This window comes from Barbus barbus (assembly GCF_936440315.1).
Source record: "Barbus barbus genome assembly, chromosome: 33".
NCBI lineage: Eukaryota > Metazoa > Chordata > Actinopteri > Cypriniformes > Cyprinidae > Barbus > Barbus barbus.
This window is the reverse complement of record NC_136761.1, coordinates 15,550,070-15,566,754: the sequence shown is the minus strand read 5'-3', so window position 1 is coordinate 15,566,754 and position 16,685 is coordinate 15,550,070. Positions and strand designations below refer to the sequence as shown.

The following is a 16,685-nucleotide window of genomic DNA, read 5'->3' as shown; positions in this document are numbered from 1 at the left end:
AAAAAGAATTAGTCCATAGGTTAAAACAAGCTTTCCCTTCTTGGGTAACAGGACACTGGAATATCACTTATTCTCAGTCAGCCTGTTCTAAAATGGAACCTGATGTCATACAGTTTCTTGAATGTTCTTTCATTCTTATATCTGATGCGTTACTGTCGTTCAAGATGAGACCAACTAAGATAAGTGGAAGATAAAAGTTTAATTTAGCTCAAAAACACTGTTGGTTAGAGACTGTAATACTTAATTGAAGGCCGTCTCATAACATGATGTGCTTCCAGCTCTTCTGTACATTTAGATCATTCACAAATCGTTTCAAATTAAATACAACAAACTGTGTTGTCAATGTAATCTGAAACTAAGACAATAATGGCTTTCAGATTGCTACAAATTATACAAAATTGAAGAATGAATGCTCTCCAAACATTAAAAACGGGTTTTCCCAAAGGTTGTTGTACATTTATATGATGTTAACCTGTTCCTCATGTGACTGATACTCTATGAGCAAGAATAATGCATGATGAATGTCTGTTTTAAACATTAACAATTTTTGTCTCAATCTTGCAACTAAACCTTCAATCTCTGACCCATTTGTGCGCAGGACCCCTAAAATGAGATTGAGATTGTCGTGTAATATTCTGTCCATATATATGTATCAAATTATCTTGAATACAGAGGCTAAATGTTCAGTGGAGTGTCATCGACCAGCTGGACTTTAAAAAAAATAATAATTTGACGTCTTTCATCAAATAAGCAGATTGAAAGCGCATATGAGATTTGATCAGTTGTAGATTTAGGCTTCCATGTTGTATCCAGCACTTGAGTGTCTGTCAGATTGATAGTTCACTATCTCACCAGCTTTAGCGGCCCACATGGCGCTTTAATTCCAGATGCGGTCTCACAAGTGCCAATTGAGCTTGCTGAAAGACATTAGTGCCTGTTTCCTTGAACAGGAGCCCCTGTAATATGAGTCTACAACAACGACATTGTGAGTGGCCGATTCTTTGGTGTCCATTTCCTTTTGAGCAGGGAGCCCCAGGTCAGCTCTGGCTGAAGTCAGCAAAGCCCTTGTTTGTGGAGAACGGTTCCTGCGGCAGGGGAAAGAAGTACTGTTGTGGCAGGAGGAAGCCAGAGCTTTGCAGGGTCTGGTGGTGCAGCTGTAACTGGCTGTGAGCATGCGTGTGTTGGAGAGCGTTACTGCCCTGCAGGCCCTGCTGGGAGGTGTAGGGCGGTGGAGGAGGTGGAGGCAATAGTGGCTGCACCGGAGCCACGGACACAGGATTGGAGGCCGTGGAAGATGAGACCATCAGGAGCTGCTGCTGCGAACACTGTCCCAGCCCGTCACCCCGGCCCAGGGAGAAGCGCCGGATGGAGCTGCCTCCTCCCGCCGAGCTGGAGCTGGTGGTGGCCGTGCTGGACTGGCGTGACGGCGTGCGCAGGCTGGGAGGGGCTGTGGTGAGGATCATGGGGATGGTTTCACCCTGACTGCGCAGTGAGAAGCGGATGGGCTGCTGTGTGGGCTGCTTGGGTCGCAGGCAGGTGCAGCAGTACACGGCCACCAGAGAACCCACCACCACAAATGCCACAAAGATAGAGCCCACCATCAGGAAGGGCACATAGATGGGTTCTGTGAAAGAGAGAAACGGCACGGGTGGTTAGAGAAACTAATCTTCCTATGTTTACTTTCTTAAAAATAAAGGGTCCAAAAGCGATGCCATGGAAGAACAAATGTTGGTCCTCCAAAGAATCTTTAAGTGAACAGTTCTTAAAAGAATATTTTGTGTGTGTGAAGAACATTTGTAATAATCCGAAGAACCTTTATTCACTGAAGAACCTTTTGTGTAATGGAAAGGTTTCCATGGATGTTTAACATCAACCATCTTCCATGGTTCTTCCTGGAAGCATAGCCGCCAATGAAGAACCTTTATTTTTAAGCGTGTACTAGTAGGTTTAAAATATTTCATAACAATAACTGTTCTTAATATTTAGATAATCTTATTGGAGTCTTGTAAATTGTTTCTTAAATTTTCCTTTATTTACTGATAATGTGCAATTTATTTAATTGAATTGTTCATTAAAAGCTTATTTAATAGGAAATATTAATTTAAAAAGCACGAAGAACATCACAATAATTACTATATATTTGAAGCTTAGTTTTACATGTTCAACCCCCCACCCCCGCCCCGCTTGAGGCTATGGTTGTAAAACACTCAAATGTGTTTCGAGTCCTGTGTAAACTGAATGCTTAATTATATTAAGACAAGGAAACTGTTTTGATGGTCAGCAACCAACATAAATGATTTCACATTAAACGCTACCACTTAACTTATCCTATATACTTTTATATAGCTGAGATCAGTATATTAGGTCAAACAGATTAGAGTTTGACAGGTTATCAAAAGCATTAATGAATCCTGTATAAAATATTCTGATTTAAGAATATTTAGTTTGTGCTTGAAGGTAATTAGACTTACAGTGGTGACCTACTGTACATTTCCTTGTTGGCATCGACAGGATTTCATAGTAAAACTTCACCTGCTGTTATGGTATTAAACTTTATGTTTGTAAACATACAGGCTACTCTTTTAAGATTAAATGACACTTGAGATTGACTTTATTAAGATTAAATGAAATGAGACTGACTACACTTAACTTCTGATGAAGGAAACAAGAAAATCTGGCAATTTGTATAAATGACAAATTGTTGTAAGTTCTAATGATGAGAATATTTTCTCCAGTGACGGCAGGTGTGTCAGGTTAACCTCTGCTCTGCTCGGTCAGATACTTTAACAGGTGCTGGCGTACACTGAAATCCCTTTGTTGCTGTTTGTATTTTATCTGAGTAAAACTTTGTGTAATCCACTTCATGACTAAGACCTAAAATATCACATAATCCTGTTATGATATTCTGTAATGTGATCATTTTGCTGGCAACAGTAAACTATTATAAATAATTCAACCAGATGTCACTATGGCTTACTAATTTATCCCTGTTCTAAACTAGTGCTTATCATAAAATAGTGTTAGTACTCGCTTTTACAAACGCTTTAAAATAATTATAAGAGGATAAAACTACTTTCACTATCCTACTTAACTTTGCAAGTAAAATTATTTTCTAGAACAGAAACTTTATAGCATATTTGTTTTGCATATTTATTTAGTTTTTTACATAACGCAAATGCTTCTTTTGTCTGAGATATTTTTAATAATGAGTTAATCTGTGTCTTACGGGCAGCATATTGCGTGTTGTTCTCCACCTCTCTGTCGTTTGTGCAGGTCCCCTGGTCGAGCCGCGCGTCGGGGGCCGCGCAGCAGTAGCGCAGCGAGCAGGTCCCGCAGCACACCGTCGCGTCCGCCGTATCAAAGTCCTCCGGACACTGAAAGCCCTCGTGGTAATTTCCACTGCTGTCTAGCCAGCCGTGACAGTACTCTCCTCGGGCATCAGATATCCGCAGATTCCATGTCAAATACCCCAAGACCAGGCAATTCAGCAGGCGCACCATACCGGCGAGATGCGCTTTAATTCAGTTCCTCTCAAACAGAGCGCGCCTGATAAACTGCCCGTTTTTGGGTTAAGCGAGCGGTCAACAAACTTGAACTGATTTATGAAAATACTCCATCAGCTCTTAAGATTTAAAAGTCACTGGAGTTAAATCCAGGAATAGTTGTCCAAATCCAAAATTAAGAGTCATCCAGCACCGGTCTTGGGTTGTTTTAAAACATCACTTCCAGAAATCCCATGATTTTATCCGCATTTCATCCGCTCCCGCTGTTCACTGACATTTTAGTCTCGTTGTAAACTACTCATCGAATGCTTTTGATATCCACGTGGGTGTAAAATAAACTGTCACCTATGCGTTTTTATCAAAGACTGGCAAAAGCACTTTTCTATCCTGTAGTTCTTCCCCAATAAATTGTGAGCGCACAGAGACCCGCGCGTTTGCACTGAAGCCAAATGTGCTCAAATCTGCTGCTCAGCTCCAGTGAGTTTGTTTTAGACTCTCACCCGCTCCGTTTCACTGACGCGCACGCAGTTGGCTGGCCTGACGTGCGCATTCATGTAGCTGGTGTCTGCGTCCTGTTGCCCTGGGAAAGCAAGATGGACAGCAGAATGGATTCTGTGTCCAAAAGATCTTCTTTCTTTATTTTTCCTTATTGCTTTTTGTTTACTTAAAACCAAACTTTTTTTTTTTGATAGCATGGAGTCTTTAAAATTAAAGTGGTAGATATCTTTGCATTTGGTCAGTTAATTAATTTATATTCGCAGCATTGTCCTTGGAGTATTCATTCAGTCGTTTGGAAAGGGGTGAGGAGGCTTTGCCTTAAAATTAGTGTCATGTTGTCGCCCTCTTCTGGCTATTATTGCTTTATGTAAAACTGGTACAACCCTGGCGTGAATGCTGCTTACTGGTACAGGCTCATTTGTATTACTAATGAATACATCTGGAACGACTCAGCAATTTTTTTTCTTTTTTTTTTTTAATAAATAGCCAGTGTTCTTCCACAGCAGATGCTTTCCCCCCCTCTGTGGGCTTAAATGGACATTATCATTTTTACAAATAGTTTTGCATGTGTGATATGTCCTTAGATATCTATGTATGTGACACCATCACATATTTAGGTTTAAAGACCATCTTTTGACAGTGTATTTATTACTTCCCCTTTTCAACACTGCTGTGATTCACAGGATGTAATATTCAGCACCAAAGCTCTATATGAAAAAAGTGAAAGTATTTAATATAGAGTGACTTATGTTTTAGACAAAAAAGAGCAATTTTGAATATATGAGCAATATCACAGAAGTTAGGAGTGCGAAATAGCTACAAAATTACCATTTTGGCAAGTATCCTCAAAAACATTCTGTTAGAAAGGAGTTAGATGTAGGCTATATAATTATATCAGACGTGTGCATTGTGTCTTAAAGTGACCTCACCCTAATTTAACACCTGCTGTATGTCTTTATTGTTAACCGGAGAAAAAAAAAAAAAAAAGATTGAATGAAAGCTGGCCGAGGTAAGGTTGTTCTCGGCAGGTTCGTGATCACTGAACACCCGCTGACACCCTGGAGCTCACATCTCCGAAAACGTTGAAGCAAATTTAGAAATAGGCGCTTTATTTTTAAATAAACCACATATTTAAAGTGTAAGCAACTACATTCTCACCTTAAAACTACATTGCCATTGAAACTTGCTGTAAGAAAATGCTGCTTTCTGAGTAGGCTACAAAAAGTGAAACTGTTCACATGCTGATTTCGGTACAATATCACACGGCTGGAAAGACTCTCATCAATCAGATCTGAGGACCAGAAGTAACTGTTGTATCCCACAACTTCACTTCATTCGCGTAAGAAAACACTGAGTTTTCCTGCTTTGCTTCCATCCAGTGCTGCAGTGATAGACACAGAAACTTTATTTATTTACACAACCTAATTTAACATTTGCTGTTGTTGTCTTTTTTTCCAAATTGAATGTGATATTAAATATTAAATGGATAGTCCATCGAAAAATAAAATGCTGTCATGTACATGTCGTTCCAAAACTGTTTGACTTTCTTCTGCAAAACAATAGCATTCTGAGAAATGTCTCAGTGTATTTGTTTGTTTTTGTCCATACAGTTTTTTTTTTCTTACTTATATTCTTTGAAATATACTATTTTGTGTTCTGCAGAAGAGAGTTATACAGGTTTGGGACGACATGGTGGTGAGTAAATCATGACATAATTTTGATTTGGGTGTAATATCCCTTTAAGTATCTAGCCTATATTTGCATGTATGTAAGCTACATTTGTATTTCCAGTCTGCTCTGACAACTCCTAAAGTTGTTTTTTCAGTTAGTTCAAACTAAAAACAACTAACAAACAAATAAATGACCCCCATCACTGACAACATGGCTATGCGAGAAAACATGGAGGCATCGCGCACACCTCTTTATATCATCTTGCACCTCTCTCATCTGACACTCCCACTGATGGGAGCACGAGCCACATATACACCCCGAGCGGCTGGAGGCGCGTGCGGATGCCGCCGGTATTCCCTTGTTGGTAGAATAAAAGCCAGCGAGTGCTCTCACCGCCAGGGGATTGGAGCAATGACTTGTCAGTAAAGTCACCCACCCTCTGAGTATCTCAGACAGAGTTAGAAGTGTTTGAGACACAGAGCGAGGCGGCGAGACACTGGCATAACTGATTTAACCAGACCGGGACAGAACGACACTCAAGTGCGAGGGAGATGGAGGAGGAGATGCTACCGGCAGACGAAGGTCTCTCTGCGCCCAAAATCTGCAGGCAGCAGCAACAGCGGAGTCCGTACAGCTCCCTCAAGACCTTCCCGAGCAAACGCGCGGCGGGCAAGGCGAGATATGACAGACCCACAATGGTGGACATCCCGCAGCTCGGAGACCATCCTCATCCTCTCAGTCATCAGCAGCAGCAGTATTCACAGCGCGTACCGCTTCCGCAAGCGTCCCTCTCCATCAGCAGCAGTCAGCAGCACCGTCTCCCCTGCGAAATCAGGCCCAGCAGCAGAGTCGCGACACCCAGCGCGGCATCAGCGGGGAGCGCCGCGGCGGCAGCAGCATCGTTTGGCAGCCAGAGGAGGGTCGACGGCCAGGAGAGACCCGGCAGATACCCGGCGGGTCGCCACCAGTCTCCAGACTGCACCTATGGAATAAGCTCAGGTAAGTGAACGAGTTTGCCTCAGAAACTTTTATCCATCACTAAGCTGAGGACTTGAAGTGTCTAACTTTGGGGTGTGTTTTCTTACGAACATTGCAATTATATTTAGACTCGAATACATCCACAATTTGGGACCCACGCCCAAATGATACGACTTGTTCAAGCATTGTCGACATGTTCAATTTCACATCAGTTTTTACCTGAAAGTAATGACAGGCAGAAAAAAAAACAACAACAACAGTGACTTAATAAATTAATAACACTCCTGCAATAAAATTGTGTATCTGTGATATTAGGATGACACTGTAAGGCTATTTGTGGTATATTTACCAAAATCTTTTTACATCTTTCTATTAGTCTACTAACACTGTGGTCGACATACATGCTTAGGGAATTTCTAAAATGCTCTCAAATCCCTCATATTGCCTAAAAAGAGAAATATATAGCCTAACGAGTATCAGTATGAAGGTAGTGTAGAGTTTTACACTGGTCCATGATCATAGAGAGTAAAATGAAAGTCTCATCAAGTACTGTCAGATTTCTTTACACGCTGCATTAAGATCCTCCCAGCATGAATTTGTGGAAAGCATCCTGTTTTTCTCACCGGCTCTCTCTCTGATTCACCTAAACTTGTCAACTTCAGTAATTGTTTTTCATGTGCTTGTTGCAAGAGTTTGTTTTCATCAAGTTGTGTCATTGTCATCAACAGGGTGCCTCAGTGTCTGTACAAACATTCAGCTGATCTATTTTTCTCCACATGAGTTATTGGATTGGATATGGAAGTTTTAAGATCAACCTTGCAACCCTTTTATTTTTTTTTTTGATGTAGTGTTTAACATGCAGATTCCATTTTGAAATTCACCTGGGCATCATTAAAAGGGATTCAGGCTGTTCATTAAATATTAATTGCACTTGTTGGAGACGCAGTAGATGTTTCCAATGAAGATCAGAGTTCACAGCACCTGCTTGTAAACAGTGCGTTCTAATTTCATACCGAGCCCTTTTGGTTTATTGTTATGGAATATCCACTGCAAAAGAATACATGGGGGATTTTTTGGCCAATCAGACAATGGTAATGGTTTCATCATTCTAGCCCTGGGGAAAGGAGCCGTAGACACCCAAGGACACAGCTCTGAGATCAGTGCAATAATCCAAATTGCATTTAAAAGCTCCTCCAAAGGGATTGTGATTAAAACAAATGTGGCTCATAAATTTGGCTCTGCGGTACATGTTGTGTTTAATGAAATTTCATGAGGCTCACTCTGCGTGGCATAACTGAGGGAGGGAGAGAGGGAGAGAGGGGAAGTGAAAGGAAACAGAGGGAACGACAGCAGCAAAGGAGGAGGGAGAGGGTAAGATAGAGGAGAATGATATCAAATCCATCTTGCTGGGGGTAAACAGAGATGCTGCGCATGTTAATAAATGTCCACATCTGCTTAAGCCTGATAGACACATCCAGGCGATGGCGGAGGCTCGCTCCCGTCACTCATAAGGGTGCCACAGCAACTGCCTGAGCTGATAATTGTCTGCCCTGTGTCTTTGTGTGAGGGTGGCAAATTCATAATCATCCTCTTAAGATTCTGCATCTAGGCGCAGCCAGAAGGCTGTGGGGAGACAGAGTAATTGTATGTGGTTGGTTGGTCAACATTTTCCTTTTATTAATCTCTCTGTTGCTTCTCATCATTTAAAGAGGATTTGGAAGATATGAATAGTGTTTATTAGAACAGTGACACCGTGTAAATGAGTTGTGTGTATATGTGTGTGCGGACAGATTCACAGCATCCTTATCTCCCAAATCTGTAGGCATGCAGGACCAAGTTGCAGATTTAAAGATAAAAATGATGGAAAGTGCAAACAGTGGACATGAAGGACATAAGAAAAATGCAAAAATGGAGCTCATAAAGATTGAAAGCAATGGTATTGTGAAATGAGGCTAAACTAAAATAAATGAAATGTGTTGTAAATTAATAGATTTTTATGTAAACAGAATATGTTGTTTTCTTTCTTCTCTAGAGCACCAAAGGAGACATTTAGCAGAATATCCAAGTACAAAATAGCACTGAAAAAAGTATTGTAAAAATTAAAATGGACAATTTTGCCTTGAAAATTTCTTGATACTTGTAGTATAGAAAAATTCTACTGTAAATAACCCTTTTGACAACAGATGTCAATGCAGGTTTTAAAATAATGACAGTGAGTAAAATGAGTTTTATTTCAAATTTAATTTATGGTTGAACTGTTTCTTTGTATACAAAAAAGATGAAGAATGAAGAAATCTGTTGCTGCAATACTTGTGTACTTATGTGTGATTTTGCGCTCCCCTCAGAAAACCGTCTCATGTTGGATGCTTTTGCCCAGCAGTGCAGTCGAGTGCTCAGTCTCCTCAACAGCAACGGACGGCTCCTTGAGCCCCAGCCTTCCCTCGTCCTTCCATCCTCTTCCATCTCCACTCTCATAAAACAGGAGGACAGCTGCCTATCTCCAGGAGAGAGGCGCAGTTCTAAGACAAGGTCAGAGGACTCATCCCTGGAGAACACAGGTGAGGAGACCCAACGGGGCAACCACTGGAACCAGCAGCAGACTTCCTCTTTCCTCCGGATTTTCACAGAGTCGCTTCAGAACTACCTGCTCTCCGGACCCCAGTCATCAGACAGTGAACGGTGTCACCCGGTGGAGGCTGAGCCGACAGCTTCAGGGTCCCCGAGGCAGAACTTAGGCGGCTGGGCTTCTCCAGCACTGTCTGAGTCATATGGACACCCCTCGTCCACACTGCCTGAGGAAGATGAGGAGGAAGGTTGTTGTCCACGCTGTATGGAGCTGGAACAGGAAGTTCTTAGTCTACAGCAGGAAAACGAGGAACTGAGACACAAACTGGACAACATCCCAGGTATTAAACTTTGATGATTTGGTTTCATTTGTCTTGATATTAGACACACATAATCCACTGTAATCATTGTATCCACAAAATCATTAGCTTTTAAAGGTGCACAGTGTAGTGTACTTAAAAGGGGTTCAAGCTGTTCACTAAATGTTTATCAAACTTTCTGGAGACAAATGATGGAGAATTTACACAAATCTGTAAAGAGAATCATTTCAAAATCAGTTGTCAACAAAAGAGAAGTTCTAACATCTCCCAGCTGTTTGCCACCAAAATAAAGTTTAGTGTAATGTTTAAAATCAGAGAAATTCAGACAAATATTAGTATTGTAATTTTAATGTTGTTCTGTAAAATAAAATTATAATTATTAAATACCATTTTTTAATTATTCAGTATAACAATATTGTTGCAATAGTAATATTTATTGTTTTAAATGTGTTCATTTATATCTTAATATTATTGTATAGTCATATAGAAAGGGGGAAAACTGCTGAACATGTCTGATTTTGCAGTGGAAATTATTGAAATGATTAGGTTTCAGTTCACTGTGCACTCTTAACAGTACATTGTATTTTGCTTATGTACAACAATTCAGCTTGTTTGGTTTAAATAAAACAAAAGCTTCATCAGCCAACATGTTTGCTGGTTTTGCCTTTAACAGCTCCTTGCCAGAATGTTCTGGACTTTTTTAAGACTGTTCTTCAGCACTACAACCAGTTTGTGCAGCCCCAGCCTGAAGAGCAGCTTACCGAGGTGAGCCTGCCAAAAGACCTTTCAGTGCTGTTAAAATAGTCATGAAATCCACAGAGACACAGGTTTATGCAAGAAACTATTACCAGTGGGAAAAGAACTGAAACTGTCAGTCAAATGAAAGTCTAATCTGAGGTTATGAAAATATCACTTTAAAGAACTGTTACGTAAAACTAAAAGCAACAGAGTCTCTTAGCATCCCAGTAAAGTTTCAGTTCTTTATATTGAATTTGCCTGTTTTCTGGTACAGTGTTTAGTGCAGCGTCTGTTTAAATGTTGATACATTAAAGCGCATTAAAGATTAAAGACAGCATTAAAGATTTCTTCTCCTCTACAAACTATAATCTCATAATCTCTGTCTTTTCTAAATAGGGCAGTAAACAGCTTCTGGGGAACTATCCTCTCTTCATCACCAATAAGCAGTGGGACGAGGCAGTCAACTCCTCAAAAAAAGATGGCCGGCGGCTCCTGCGTTACCTTATCCGGTTCGTGTTCACCACAGATGAGCTGAAATACTCATGTGGTCTGGGGAAGAGGAAACGTTCGGTACACACAGGGGATCCGGGGCCAGAGAGAAGACCTCTCAACCCAGTCAAGGTCACTTGTCTCAGAGGTAGGGAGCTAAAACGTTCTTACACTTTTTTTTGATTTTAGCATCAAATTTTAATCAGATTATCAGTGCGATTAATTATGCAAACTTAATTTAGCATCTATCTCCCTCATCCATCTCTGTCCTGTGGTGTTCCCTCTCACAGAGTTTATCCGGATGCACTGTGCTTCTAATCCTGACTGGTGGATGCCCTCTGAGGAGCAGATAAACAAAGTCTTCAGCGATGCAGTAGGGCATGCGCGGCAGGGCCGGGCTGTAGGCACTTTCCTGGGGAACGGAGGCAGCGGTAGCAGCAGCAGTGGTAGTTTATACATGGAGAGCTATGACGGGCAGTTCTCTCAGGATGAGCTCTATCTGAAGGGCTCACAGAATGGTTTGGGGGACTAAAGAATAAAAATACGTCCAAATCATGGATCAAGCCCTCCGGATCGGCTCATACAGAAGTTGCAGCACTTACATGATCTTATTGTGGTTTGTGTATGAAAATAATCCTTATTCCTTCCTGTCAAAACATTCCAGGGCGCTCACACCTACCCACTAAATTATGTGGGATTCTTCCATGCTATATTGTTTAAATGGTTAGTAGTCACTAGGCAGCAGAGTTGGTTGAATTCAATATCAGGTTTATTATGCGCTCCATTTCCTAATTTGTTCCATCGAATGTGATCTACTATAGCAACATGAATGTATCCATTTTACTCCATTGTAAATAATAAGGAGAGCTTCCTTTCTTGTCAGATTGGTCAGATGTTCATACAGACAGTCTGCAAATGAGGTGCTAATATGATTTTCTGTTATTCTCTCTGATATGGTTCAATTTAAAGTGCTCCCCTCTATTTTATCATATGATGTTGAATAATCTGTGATGTTTATTAAAAAAAAAACTGATGTTACAAAATCATTTTCAAAGTGGCTGCAGGATGAAATTACTGAACTCTACAATTTGTCCGTGTCCGTGACTGTGGAGATACAGTAAGTCTGTAATATAGTGTGTTGGGTGGCTTCCTAATCTTTCCTCTGATCCAATAAGGAAGCGATGTTGTTCATAATTTGTGTTGCTGCTTCTTGATTCTAGTTCGTCGAGGACCACAAAGATCATGTTCAAAGGATCAACCCGACTTCATTTATTCTACCACATTATAATAATCTGTGTGACTGCATAAGAGACTAAATCAAATGCCTTAAAAAGAGATACCATCTACCACTAAGAACTACAAATACTGCCAATTTCAGACTGTTGTTTATGTCTTGGTGTTCCTGTTACATTAGTGGCCTCTGGCTGTTTGGGTTTTCAAACAAAAGAAAAATGTGTTTGAAAACGGACCATCTTTCTTTAATGCCTTAGACAAAGTCTCTGTCTGTGAAATGTTTATACATGCAGGGCATTGTGTAATGTCTGGTAGAATTCAGTCAAATGTCATTTAACTACTTATTTTGAATTCATTCTCCACTGCGCTTCATCAGATGTCTGATGGTGGGGAATCCCTAATATTTAAACCTCCTCACAAAGCATAAAACCTTGTGATCGTTAAGGCCGTTTCATATCTGAAGATCTGTGGAATCATTACTCAGCTACTAATGGCTTCTGTATCACCCAAGTTCATCTTCAGGGCTAAATGTCTGCAATTCCCAAACATTAAACAGCTGATGAAGTTGTCAGAGTGGTATAAAGACTTCAAAATAAGTTAGCAAGTTGCTGTTGCCTTTGACTACCAGACATACAAAAGCCTCTGTTGTTGTGATATATATGTAGCCTGTTGTGATTGTACAAATCCATGGTAATTGGAAATTGTTAGTCCTCTAGTCAAAGAACGTGTCAACACTGTGAACCCTGCCAAAAGTGATGAGACTGTTTTTCCTCTTATTAATGATATTGTCTCTTCAAACAGAAGATGCATTTATGTAATGTGGACAAAAATGACAATGAAGCAAAATAAGTGATCCAGACAATGCCATCTGTGTTGTTTCAATAGTAGCTACTATATTAATTCCAGACGTTGAACAATAGATGGCAGTAGAGAACAAAGCCACTGCAATGTTTCTTTGTGAAACCAATTCAAAGGCTGTCAAATTCAATCCATTGTCTGTGGAGTGAATGTGAGTACACTTTATGAAGTCATTCGGATGCAGCATATTCCTATTTATGATAAACAAGAGTGCAAAATTGGGCTCAAAGTGAAAAGTGCTTTTAAAATCAGCCAGCAGACCAGACCAAGGCCAGCAAACAGTTTTAGTTTAAACTCTTGTTGTTCTTCAACAGTTTAATTACCATCCATTGTAAATAAGTTCAGATATCTTTAACTTAGTATGTTATGTAACGCGCAGGCATTGCGCAATACATGTGACTCAAACAGAGATTTAGTTCAGCCTTGAAACAATCATCTTGATCATGGGACAGTTAAGCAGTGATAGCATCAGTACTCCACCCCCATGTACTCAGAAGAACTATCTTCACTGTACTGCAGAAGCAATGGGGATTTTGATTCATTGATTTGAATCTTTTGAATAGGTTTACTGACAGAATAAGTACGCTTCTGATTCATTTACTGAATCTTTTTGTAGGTAACAGCGGGTCATTAAATCATTCACACAACCGGTTGGTTAAATGCGCCTTTATTGCTCTTCAGGTTTTGGCGGTCAGTATTCCGGTTCAGTTCGTTCAGACTCTGGCTTTCATTTTTCTGAGAGTTTGGCACTTGACAATCTTTGCACTTGACCACTTGACTACTTAAATGACATATTTCCTGTGTTTGGCCCAAGTGTTCAAGTGAGGATGAAGACCACAAGTGTGTGTCGAACTATTCATTACCTGATGGGACACACTTATGGTGTTGTAAAAATGCAAGCGTTTACACAGCTTTATTTTAATTTGAAATACTTGGCATTTTAAAATCAACTTCTAAATGTCTGTTCAGTAGTCCCTACAACATGACCATTTTAATTTGTGGTGCTTCTAATTAAATGATAAAAAGCAGTTGCAAATGTTGTACAAAATATCACCACTACTCATCTTTGCACCAATAAAACGTAAAAACACTTTTTCTGTTTGAAATTATTTGTAATATCTAATTATTATTAATATTTCCCTTACATTGGAAAGGTTTCCGTGACCTTTTGCGAGATTTCGACAAAAAGTCTCACGGTTTATTTCCAGAACATGATGCATTAGAGATCTATAACATTAGCGGTATTAGAGATAGTGTGGGTTTAGGGTGCGTTAAGGGCACTGCGCTTTGCCGTTTTTAAGACCTGGGACAGTCTTGCGCACTCAAGTGGCCAAGACCGCAAGTGTGTGTATTTGGACAAAGCCATAAGCTCCCCAACCCTCATTAAACACACCTGAACAAGCTAAGTTCTTCAGAACTGCAAGAACGCTACACGCAGGTGAGTTTGATCAAGGTTGGATCTAAACTCTGCAGGAGAATGGATCTTGAAGGCCAGAGTTGAGAACCTCTGTTCTTGAACAATCTCACCCTGCGTCCCAGTACTATCCACCCTATCTCGTTTGTGTCAGCTGTCTCATGTCATTTGGTCAGTATTTGTCTTTTGAATACCGAGGTATTGTGCTGAAAGGTGCTCCACGCATTTTGTTTTTCATTATTTACAGGTCTCCAAAATACTCTCCAGCCTTTGTTGAAGAGCTCACAGAACTGTTATCAATGATTTCCTCAGAGTTTGACTGTTTTACTATTGCAGGGGATTTCAATATTTACATAGATAATGCAGAAATCAAAACTGCAAAATAAATTATAACTGTTTTAAACACTTTTGACATGATTCAGCATGTGCATGGACCCACACAATATCGTGGACGCACTCTAGATTTACTCATCAGTAGAGGTCTAAACATTTCATCCATTGTTATTAAGGATGTAGCACCATCTGATCACTTCTGTAATTTCTTTGATATATTGATCTCTGTTACCACTGAATCTAGAGCTGTCCTTGTCAGAAAGAGATGCATTAACAAGAACACTAGTGCGCTATTTATGAAAGCTATATCTTTAACACCAAGCATTTCTGCAGACTCTGTTGATCTTCTCCTGGATTCATTTAACTCAAAAGTTAAGAATGTTATTGATGATATTGCTCCGGCAAGGGTCAGCAAGAAGACTGGCAGACAAAAATCATCTTGGAGAAAATCAACAGCAGTTCAGAGTATGAAAAGACAATGCAGAAAAGCTGAGCGGATGTGGCGGAAGACGAAACTTGAAATTCACTATAGCATCTATAAAGACAGCCTTCATGCTTTCAATGTGGAACTAGCCACAGCTAAACAGACCTTCTTCCCAAACCTCATAAACAGTAACTTAAACAACACTCACGCTCTTTTTGCTACTGTGGAGAGACTGGCAACCCCCCCCCCCCTCCCCCAGTCAGATTCCCAGTGAAATACTCTCTGACATCAAATGAGTTTGCGTACTCCTTTTCAGAGAAGATCAATAATATCAGAAAGTAGATTGGCACATCCTCAAGTTATGCAGAGGTCACACAGATTCGACCGCAATTTCAAAAAGTAGTGATTGTCTGTTTTTGAAGCAATTGATGGAACTATTTTGAAAGAAATAGTACAGCACCTTAAATCGTCAACCTGCTATCTTGACACACTTCCCACATCTTTTTTCAAAAGTGTGCTTAACTGTTTAGAAGCAGATCTCCTAGAAGTGGTGAACGCATCACTTCTTTCTGGGACTTTTCCAAACTCCCTGAAAACTGCAGTTGCTAAGCCCCTTCTGAAAAAGCGCAATCTTGATAACACAATGTTGAGCAACTATAGACCAATATCAAATCTTCCTTTCATAGGTAAGATTATTGAAAAGGTAGTTTTTAATCAGCTTAACAACTACTTAAACTCAAATGGATACCTGGACTATTTTCAATCTGGTTTCCGAGCGCATCACAGCACAGAGACAGCACTTATTAAGATAATAAATGATATTTGCTTATATTCTGATTCTGGCAAAATATCAGTGCTGGTACTACTAGATATAAGTGCTGCGTTTGACACTGTCGATCATAACATACTTCTAGAGCATTGGTCTCAAACTCAGTTCCTGGAGGGCCACAGCTCTGCACGGTTTGGCTTCAACCCTAATCAAACACACCTGATCCAGCTAATCTAGGTCTTCAGGATCACTAGAAACTTTCAAGCAGGTGTGTTTTGGAGCTGGTTGGAGCTAAACTCTGCAGAGCTGCGGCCTTCCAGGAATCAAGTTTGAGACCACTGTTCTAGAGAGACTGGAAAACTGGGTCGGGCTTTCTGGGATGGTACTCAAATGTTTCAGGTCATACTTAGAAGGGAGAGGTTATTATGCGAGTATAGGAGAGTATAAGTCTAAGTGGACGTCCATGCCATGCGGAGTCCCACAAGGCTCAATTCTTGCACCGCTCCTGTTTTGCATGTATATGCTCCCACTAAGTCAAATAATGAGAAAGAACCAAATTGCCTATCACAGCTATGCTGATGATACCCAGATTTACCTAGCCTTATCTCCAAATGACTACAGCCCCATTGACTCCCTCTGCCAATGCATTGATGAAATGAACAGTTGGATGTGCCAGAAGTTTCTTCAGTTAAACAAGGAGAAAACTGAAGTCATTGCATTTGGGGAAAAAAATTAAGTTCTCAAGGTGAATGCATACCTTAACTCTAGGGGTCAAACAACTAAAAATCAAGTCAAAAATCTGGAGATTCTGGAGACAGACCTTAGTTTTAGTAGTCATGTCAAAGCAGTAACTAAATCAGCATACTATCATCTCAAAAACATTGCAAGAATT

General features: G+C 40.3%; 3 protein-coding genes across 3 annotated transcripts in view; 2 read left to right on the top strand and 1 right to left on the bottom strand.

Annotated features, from left to right (window-relative positions):
- Nucleotides 1-16,685, top strand: part of LOC306853527 (fermitin family homolog 3-like) — a 568,382-nt gene that overhangs the window by 299,829 nt on the left and 251,868 nt on the right. The window lies entirely within an intron of this gene.
- LOC306853513 (protein shisa-3 homolog) lies at nt 181-3,966 on the bottom strand. Its single transcript, XM_079390991.1, has 2 exons — nt 3,227-3,966; nt 181-1,624 (listed from the first exon to the last, which is right to left on the bottom strand). Exons 1-2 carry the CDS (start codon nt 3,498-3,500, stop codon nt 1,038-1,040), a joined length of 861 nt encoding a protein of 286 aa, XP_079247117.1. The 5' UTR covers nt 3,501-3,966; the 3' UTR covers nt 181-1,037.
- Nucleotides 5,954-13,954, top strand: LOC306852987 (BEN domain-containing protein 4-like). Its single transcript, XM_079390128.1, has 5 exons — nt 5,954-6,671; nt 8,996-9,556; nt 10,209-10,300; nt 10,670-10,910; nt 11,053-13,954. Exons 1-5 carry the CDS (start codon nt 6,224-6,226, stop codon nt 11,292-11,294), a joined length of 1,584 nt encoding a protein of 527 aa, XP_079246254.1. The 5' UTR covers nt 5,954-6,223; the 3' UTR covers nt 11,295-13,954.